The 9605-nt window shown below is 43.8% G+C and overlaps 1 protein-coding gene across 1 annotated transcript; it reads right to left on the minus strand.

Annotated features, from left to right (window-relative positions):
• Nucleotides 1-1140: 1140 nt before the first annotated feature.
• Nucleotides 1141-7787, minus strand: LOC138963600 (C-type lectin 1-like). Its single transcript, XM_070335451.1, has 3 exons — nt 7372-7787; nt 6958-7140; nt 1141-1628 (listed from the first exon to the last, which is right to left on the minus strand). The coding sequence occupies exons 1-3, from the start codon at nt 7763-7765 to the stop codon at nt 1390-1392; spliced, it is 816 nt and encodes a 271-aa protein (XP_070191552.1). The 5' UTR covers nt 7766-7787; the 3' UTR covers nt 1141-1389.
• Nucleotides 7788-9605: the final 1818 nt, after the last annotated feature.

Raw genomic sequence — 9605 nt, forward strand, 5'->3', positions numbered from 1 at the left:
TATGGGTGTGAAGGCGCGAAGCGCCGAGCCGACGGCGCAAAGCGCCTAGCTTGCTAGGGGGGTCTGGGGGCATGCCCCCCCCCCCGGAAAATTTTCAAAAAAAGGACGCAAAATGGTGCAATCTGGTGCATTCTGAGGATGATCATTACCAGTTTCAGGCAGCAGATTTTGTCACTGATTAATACCCCCCAAAAAAAAAATTACATTTTTGTTTGGCTGGGGGGGGGGGGGGGGTGGGGGTTTCCGGAAACCCCAGATAGTTTAAGTGTACGTTTATAGCAAGAATTCGCCTTTTGAGGCGAACGAAGTCAGCTTGCATGTCAATATAACATTGTAACAGAGAGCAATCTCTTTTATTCAGTATCGTTTTGGTGACAGTTAAGAACCAGAACTTGGCCTTTGAAGCGAGCAAACTACGTCAATGTAAAAATGTAACAGTGAGCCCCTCACTCTTATTCACAATAGCTTTGGTGACCGGCGCTTATTGCAAGAACTCACCCTTCGAATGAAGCGAACTGAGCTTAAAAGCTGTTCAAATAGCAGACTTTCTACCAACTGTCCCCACATTTTTAAACGATTTTAGTCGGCGCCAAGTCAAATCAAAATCGCTCCCTGATCTACCTGCTGATGCAAGAAAAGCAGTTTTGATAGTTATTTATCCTACACGTGTGAATATAGTGTAATGATGTCATGTCAAGCAAGTCTTGCAGGGACCTGTTTTTCCACTGCTTATGATGCCAAAGTCACCGAAACAAACGTCATTACAGAAACAAATGTGCGCTCGCTAATTCCCCTCCATGAATTTGTAGAACTAACACGTCACGCTACACTTTCCAGAGTGACGTTTTTGTGCTTTGACGTAAAAGATTGCACAAGGCTTTGGAAGAGATCGAGGTTCAAAAAGAAGCGTCTTCAATTTGGCTGCCTCGACTGCGGGACGTTTTGAGTAAAATACACGAAAGTACAGTATGTAGTATAAACAGAATACTACAGGGCTTGCTGTTTCGTACCAGATTTACAATCGTTGCTTTTTCAAATAATGAACAGCTCGCTTTCGCTCGCAGTTCAATATGGGTTTTTTTTAAACTCGTGTAAATCTGGTACGACACAGCAAGCCATGGAGCATTCTCTATATATACTCAGTGGATAGACCTAACCAATCAGTAAGCGCGATCAGGAAAGTCTGCGTAAAATCTGCGCCAAGTCACGGCCGAGTCGAGCAGCGCTCAACTGAGTTTTTGAGGCGCTGCTAAATCTGGCCTTAATCGAACCTAAATCGTGAGGGCCGTTCAAGATTTTCCGCAGACTTGACCTCGAGAACTCGGGAGCCATTTCAAACTAAAAAAGTTGGGTAAAAGTTGGTTAAAAATCTGCCATGTGAACGGCCCTTTACAAGTCAACCTGACAAACAAACGGTGCTCGCTGCCCATCAGTGCCATTGCAGCGTCTGTCAAAAAGGCGACTTGTGGACTCGATACCCACACAGTGCTCCAGATCATGGGCGTTGTTGGGTTGACCCACCTCCCACAGGGCAGAACTGATGGGGAGCAGGCTACCGTCTGACCAGCGGAACTCGCCCTCCACTTGCTTGTCGTCCGCTCCCACCCATGCAAACTTGCCGTCCCAGCCTGAAAATACCAGCGAGGCAGCTTTAGACACACACCCAAAAGCATTGTCCGAAACACAGGTGTTTTTTTCTAGCTCATGCAAGTCCTTTTTTCGTCGCATCTTGCAGTTAACATTAACTCTCTGCTATGGAACTTGCTTGTCGTTTGCTCCGAACCATATGAACTTGCCGTCCCAGCCTGGAATTACCGGCGAGACAGCTTTAGACGCACCACAATAATCCTTGTCCTAAACACATGTGTCTTGTTATGGGGGCCCCCATTCTATACGGATAGTTTCGAGGTTGACCATGGGCAGCGCCATTTTGTTGTGAAATACGTCATCAGTTTGTGTACACAGGAAGTTGTGACATCCGTCACCCTATGGGAGGGGTGAAGGCAACATTGTTCATCAGTAGAAAGTTGTGAAATCCGTCACCCTATGGGAGGGGTGAAGACAAACTTGGTTATCACTGAGTTTGTGTAACACAGGAAGTTGTGAAATACGTCACCCTATGGGAGGGGTGACGGCAAAATTTTTCAACAAAAACATCAGAGGTCGAACTGTGCAGGGTCAATCGCAACAAACTCAAACCATTCATTCTATTCTGCATTTGAGTGACTTATACTGTTCAAAAAAAGAAACGCATAGCTTGTAATATTTGGTTAATTTAGTTATATGGCTACAAGGATATCCACCAAACTGCAGAAAATGTTTATCTGGTCGTCGACCTTTCGTCCATTGCCACAAGTGAGCTCTGCACGTGACGCATGCGTTATCAGTGGCTACAATGTCAAAATTGCTCATTTGGCATGACCACTCGTCATGCTTCAGTGTAATCTCGTGAAACTCGGGGAATATTGAGCTCTCACCATGTCTTCCAAAACCCATAAAAGCGGATTGTTCGCCACAAAGAAATCAGACGACAATTCAGCGACGAAAGATGGCCCGATTGAGCAGAGAAGACCGCCAAATTGCATTGGGTCGTTTACAAGCAGGCCAAAGTCAAAGTGCAATCGCCAGGCACTTCCACGTGTTCCAGAGCACCATCAGTAGACTGTGGGTCAGGTTTCAAGCCACTGGCTCCGTTGCTGACTTGCCACGAGCGGGAAGACCAAGGGCGACAACTGCTGCTCACGACCGCTTCATACGGCTCCGCCACCTCCGGAATCGTTTCCTGTCGGCCTCATCTTCTGTCCAGGCTCTCCCCGGGCCACACCGATTATCGGACCAGACCGTGCGGAACCGCCTGCATGAAGCTGGTTTGAGAGCTCGCAGACCTCACAGAGGAGCTGTCCTCGCCCGCCGCCATCGCCAGAACCGAGTGCAGTGGGGCAACCAGCACCTTCGCTGGACCGTCCGGAATCACTGGAGACACGTGTGGTTCAGCGACGAGTCCTACTTCCTGCTCCAGCGACATGATGGTCGGAGGAGGGTCTACCGGAGAGTAAACGAACGTTACGCGCCCAACTGTGTGGATGAGGCACCCGTTCATGGTGGTGGAGGCGTCATGGTGTGGGGGGGCGATCAATACCGCTGGAAGGAGCACCCTGGTGCACGTCCAAGGGCGCATAACTGCCCAGCGATACGTGGAGGAAATTCTGCGCCCACACGCCCTTCCTCTTCTGGCTGACCAGGATGCCATATTCCAGCAGGACAACGCTCGCCCGCACACAGCACGACTCACCACCCAGTTCCTCACCGACCACCATGTCCAGGTGCTTCCCTGGCCATCCCTGTCGCCAGACATGAACCCGATAGAACACCTCTGGGATGAATTGGACAGACGTGTGCACAGGCGAGAAGAAGCGCCGGCAAATCACCGCGATCTATTGCAGGCACTTCAGGAGGAGTGGGAAACCATCCCACAGCAAGATATCCGGCATCTGATCCAGTCCATGCCCAGAAGGTGCCGGGCAGTTGTTGCTGCTCAAGGCAGTCACACCCCCTACTGACTTGACAGCCTCGGCACCCAATCGTATTGATTGACTGATTGATTTGAAGATGCAAATGAACTGTGTGTGCATTCAACTGTGTCCATACCAAATTTCAAACAAATAATCTAAATATTGGATTTTCTGTTAATTTTTTCGAAAAATAAAACAAATTTGGCAAGTAGCAACTATGCGTTTCTTTTTTTTAACAGTATATATACCGACCTTTTCATTTCTTATTTTCAGCACAGGTGTAGGAACAAATCATGAACCAAAATGTTATTTATTTTCTAATTTAACATTTGTGAAACAAATGTGACCATGGTCTTTCAAACATACAGTGACATTAAACATTGTTATGTTAAAAAAAAGAAAAAAGAAAAAAGCTTTTGTGCACAAATCAGAAAATACATTGTACATTTTACCACAGTGTCTGTGGCGACAAAGGATCCAGCAAGTTGCACTGATCTATATTTTTAGATCAGTCTGTGGCAAGTTGTCAAGAACAGGCGCTTGCATTTGGATGTGTCCACTGATAGTAGGTCAGTTTGGTTATGATCAATCAGAATGATGTGGGAATAAAAATGTATGACGGTTTGGTATGATGACATGTAATTCACATAATTATGCTGAAATCAGTTGGCCGCTGTCAGCGTGAGTTCGTCCCCACGTTCGGCGAGAGATTTATTTCTCAGAGTCAACTTTGTGTGCAGACTCTCCTCGGTGTCCGAACACCCGCGTGTGTACACGTAAGCACAAGACCAAGTGCGCACGAAAAAGATCCTGTAATCCATGTCAGAGTTCGGTGGGTTATAGAAACACGAAAATACCCAGCATGCTTTCTCCGAATGCGGCGTATGGCTGCCTAAATGGCGGGGTAAAAACGGTCATACACGTAAAAGCCGTGGGAGTTTCAGCCCATGAACGAACAAACAAACAAACAAACATATGCTGAAATGTAATATTGTACATGATATAATATTAGTATTGCTGTTGCCATGACCATGAACCCCAAGAAAGGTTTAATGTATGTTATGTAAAATCAAAATACCAAAATCAAGCACCTATTAATCTGGTCTACGGCGCGGGAAGATTGAGGCCTTCGTATTTTTTTCTCTCTCTCTCTCTCTCTCTCTCTCTCTCTCTCTCTCTCTCTCTCTCTCTCTCTCTCTCTCTCTCTCTCTCTCTCTCTCTCTCTCTCTCTCTCTCTCTCTCTCTCGCTCGCTCTCTCTCTCTCTCTCTCTCTCTCTCTCTCTCTCTCTCTCTCTCTCTCTCTCTCTCTCTCTCTCTCTCTGTATGTATGTCTTTGTCTGTGTCTCCCTACTCTGAGTCTCTCCGCTTCTGTCTTTCTATGTCTGTCTCTGTCTATGTGTGTGTGCATCTCTCTCTCTCTCTCACTCTCGCTTTCTCTCTCTCTCATCTGACTCTTGGCACACAGGTCAAAGCAGAGGTTAACTTGCTTGCACGTGTACCTAGCAGGAGGGGGGTGATTTCTTGAATTAGCTGAGGGCGGTGGTGAACATGGGTCTCAAAGCAGAGGTTGGGCTATTTTTAGACCGTCAACACAGACAGTCAGTACAGCGTCGTCAATACCCGCGTGAAGGAAATCGCTCACCTTCCACGTCCAAAACGTAGTGATATTATTGACACGCCAGATTAGCGCGGTAGCGTATTGTGCTAAGCAGGAAAGCGCGCTTTTCTGTATTCTTGTTAACTTCGCAATTTCCGGAAAACATCCACTTTCACTTTGAGACTGTTCTGTTTACATTCGACACTATCAAAACCACTTTGCATTGCAATACTGAAATAATTGTTTCTGTGTTCGAAAGCTACAGCCAATCGTTATTATATCCCCTTAGGTACAGTTTGATAACATTATTGGCACATGTAAACAATAGGAATTAATTAATGAACGCTACGAAAAGGGCAGCCTTTAACCTCCCTGTTGTCACTCAGCATGGTTTTTTTTTTAATTCTCATCCACACTTTCAGCACTCCCCCCACCCGCCCTCCCCATCTCAGATGTAATTTGTAAATTACGTTTTCAGCCTTCAATCCACTATTTAACATAGTAAGTCAAGCTTTTCAAACCTTATTAATAATTGCTTTGATGTTTTGCTGATGTTCAGTTTATTATTTAATGAAGATCTCATGGTTCAAACTTTCATATTGTTTTTTCAAAAACGTGCGTGTGTTCCATTTCAAACTAACCTCACTGATGTGAACTCCATTATTACTGTCACATCTGTTTTACAAATTACACCCATAATCCAAACCAACGCGCAAACACACACACACACACCACAACAACACAGATATGTACTCGTTACCATTAGCCAACGCTCGTCACAACACTGATAGACTACGAAGCAATCTCTTCGATCATCTCTGCGCTGAGTCGGTCACACTTTTGCTCACCCCTGCCAACAATCTCAAACGTATCCTTTTTTTTCAATAACTACAAAATTATCATACACTTTTTTATGTCTCACTAAATTATAAATCAGATGTATGTGGTTGTTTGTTGCCTTGAATGCCCCAAGGGGCAAAAATGAGTGTTTCTTCCATACTAATTAGCCTCATTTGCCTAAACCATATTGGAGTTATCCGTCTTTATAGAGTTAAAAAAAATTATATCAATCTCATGCTAATTTCAAATACAGCGTTTTGCCATTCACTTCAATATAATAGTAAATAACAATCAAGAAATAACGAAGTCTTTAAACCACAATTTCACAGATATTTACACTTTTCATTTTGTTTCAATTCACACCACAAAACATTCACTTCGCCTTTTGCTATTCAGTCTCAAGTCTAAATAATAATAGTATAAATCATAACTAATTTTCTTCACACCATCATAGACATAATGTTGCCTCACATGTTCTTTGTGCAATCGTTGGTTTTCACAATAAATATTGCATTACTGTAATTGTCTTTTTTTTTTAACAATGTCTTTCCAAAAACAAAACTCAAAGACCACAAAAGCTATTGCAACCTACTCCTATCTCTCGTCTCTCTTCCTGGGTACAATGGTACCTAAGACTTACATTCACATGCTTACATATACATGCCACCCTGTATTTCTTTAATAAAATCTTGTTTAAACCAAATGCTTACATTTCCATGCTACCCACATTGTCAAAATACCAATAATTATTCAAAACAAATGTTAACTACTACCTAACTTCATTTCAGACCCACACCCATTATTAAACACACATTTTCACATTTAAACCATTAGTCGGCCCCTTGTCGATATTTATCGACTAAGTTCCTTGTTTACTACTACTATGGGTACACGCAAGATGAAAGGACGTTGACGTCCATCAGAGTTGTTATATTTGGCATAATGTTTCTCATAGCTCTGTCATATTGCCTATTCGTCGTAGCATAAAAGGGGATTCCTCGCACTCACCCATCTTGTCAAAGATGCATTCTATCAGTTGAAGTTGCCCTGCCGTCTTCAGATGTATCAGATGTCCACCGCCATGCTGAATGCACATCTGCTGAGCGTCATCGGCCGACACTGTGACGTCGAAGGGTCTGACGCAGTGGCCTACCTGCCAGGAATAGCCTTCGAGTTGGCCGCAAAGTAGCGCTGAAATGAGTTTAGATGGCTCATACCAAGATCAAAAGCATAGGGCCATAAGCGCTCTTAAGAAAATACGTTCACGGTTTTTTTCCAACAAGAAAAATTAAGTTGCTAACCGACTGAACAATGGATCGTCAATCCTACCAACCAAGCGAAGAAAAGAACAACATTAAAAACACACAAGACTACAAGGATTGGCTGCTGATAAAGGTAATTGTACAATTTTGTTAAGCTTACCTTTAGTGTGCACGAAACTTCTTGCTAATGGTGAAAACAAGTAAGAGTCGTCCCTACTCATTACAACTTTGTGACCACGACAAAGACCTTGTGGCGTCATGAAGGTGAATGTGATGCAAACCTCGTGACGTATGCATTGTCGTGCGCAGTCCTCTTCTGACGTAGTGTGTACCTCGAAGAGGACGTCAGCCTTGAACATGAAGTCATCTGCATCGACGTTAGTAAATGACATCATTGTGTACGTGAGGGTTTTGATATCATCTCGCCTGCATGTTGCGGTATCAAGTAGATCGGCAGAATTAGTTGATACTGCCTGTCTTAGCTGAATGTTGACAGCAATAACGACCATTGCCACTGCGCAGTAATATCCTACTGTCCACATCTTAAGAGACATAAACTTTGGGAGATGTGATACTTTGAACGTCCTCTGGCTGAAAACGAATAAACCGGAGGACAGTGTAGTGATATATTCTGAAAGAAAGACATTGCCCCCGAAAACATGTATTCTATTGACATTTGTGACCCTCCACCACGGAATGAGTCGCATGTCACCTTTGCATGATTTTCATATTTTTACATTTTCTTAAAGAGTTTATATTAAGGCTAGCGCAGAACCGCGCGAGATGACATGCGACTCATTTCGTGGTGGAGGGTCACATTTCATAAAGCGTAACTTTTCGTTCACCTATAATGCGAATGCATCAAAAAAGAGTGCGATCAAGTTATTGTCTTCATCAGACTGGCTGATCTCTTTGTCATACACAAAATATTGAAGAACTGGTCGAACAAATGATCTGCGTTTTGTTTTCCGGGCATGCGTGCCTTTGTTAGACCGCAGACAATCCCATGCAGCGATCGAGTTACCGATTTTCATCTCCCATTTGTTGTACAAGTGGAACATTGCATTACTACCTGAACTTTTGCTATGGGTGAGAGAGAGAGGGGGTAGGGTAGAGAGGAGGGTAGGGTAGAGAGGGGGTAGGGTAGTGGGGGGGGGGGGAGATTTGTGATGCTTTCCTGGCACAAAAAGGCTGACTCAACGACAAGATATCCGAAATTTCAACACACACACACACACACACACACACACACACACACACACACACACACACACTTTGCTTAAAATTACTGAACTTGTCACGTCCAGGTGTATGGAGCCCCTAGGGCTTTCAGTCATGCTCGAGGCAGATATCTGTTGGAATAAATACCAAGTTTCATTGACTTTCATGCAAGGAGTCAAAAACTGCAATATTTTTACAAATTAATGTTGGTCTGGCTCCGGGAAGGAAAGCGTGGCCCTCGACCAGGCTCACATCAGGTCCCGCACGTGACCTAATTACGTCAAAAGCCATCTTGGAAGTCTATTAATCTCGGCGAGAGGGAGAATTCTTTCACTTTGGGGTACTATACGTCAAGACATTGTGTTCGCTGTCAGATGGTATGTGGGTCCATTTTTACGGAACGCGGATCGTATCAACTGATGCATCAAATTGATGCATCCAAAACCAAGAATTTGATGCATCATTTTCACAATTTGATGCATCGTTTGGATGCATCAGAATTTTCGGGTTTTCCCGGAAAGTGCCGAGCAAAAAGCAAACTTTTTGAACCGGAATACGAAGCGAAACGAACGTCGGAAAACGAAAGTTTGAGTCGAAGGTCAAGGGCGTCAAAACTTCGTGTGCACAGAAAACAAACCACAAACAAAACAAAAAATGCCTTAAAATGCATAATGCCGTGACTTTGACTTGTTCCCTATTTAATGGTATGTTGTTCGTTTATTTTTGTTTTATCTAACCCCGTCGCGATATAACCTTGAACGGTTGAAAACGACGTTAAACACCAAATAAAGAAAGAAAGAAAGTTTTATCTAACCAATCTGTTTATATTCGTCAAAATGTCATTTCAAGTTTTTCCGTGCTCAGGCATTTCTTACGGAAAGACCGGAAATGAATGATCTTTCGCATGCATACAAAACCGAAAGTGATGCATCAAAATGATGCATCATTTTCTAAAAGGATGCATCATTTTCGTATCGGATGCATCAGTTTTGGAAAATGATGCATCCTTTTTGAAAATGATGCATCCTTTTGTGAAAATGATGCAAAGTATTGTGAAAATGATGCATCAAATCTTGGATTTGGATGCATCAATTTGATGCATCAGTTGATACGATCCGCGTTCCGTACATTTTGGCATACCGCACACAGCCTTCAGCCCCAGAACGTGAACAC

The sequence above is a fragment of the Littorina saxatilis genome, linkage group LG4 (assembly GCF_037325665.1).
Source record: "Littorina saxatilis isolate snail1 linkage group LG4, US_GU_Lsax_2.0, whole genome shotgun sequence".
NCBI classification, from domain to species: Eukaryota; Metazoa; Mollusca; class Gastropoda; order Littorinimorpha; family Littorinidae; genus Littorina; species Littorina saxatilis.

Bases quoted from the DNA above. Each gene is read 5' to 3' on its own strand.
- LOC138963600 (XM_070335451.1), bottom strand. From the start codon at position 7,765: ATGTCTCTTAAGATGTGGACAGTAGGATATTACTGCGCAGTGGCAATG. The intron at 7,141-7,371 runs GTAAGCTTAACA...AACTCATTTCAG, and splicing joins AAGTTTCGTGCACACTAAAG to CGCTACTTTGCGGCCAACTC. The intron at 1,629-6,957 runs GTGAGTGCGAGG...TGGTATTTTCAG, and splicing joins ATGCATCTTTGACAAGATGG to GCTGGGACGGCAAGTTTGCA.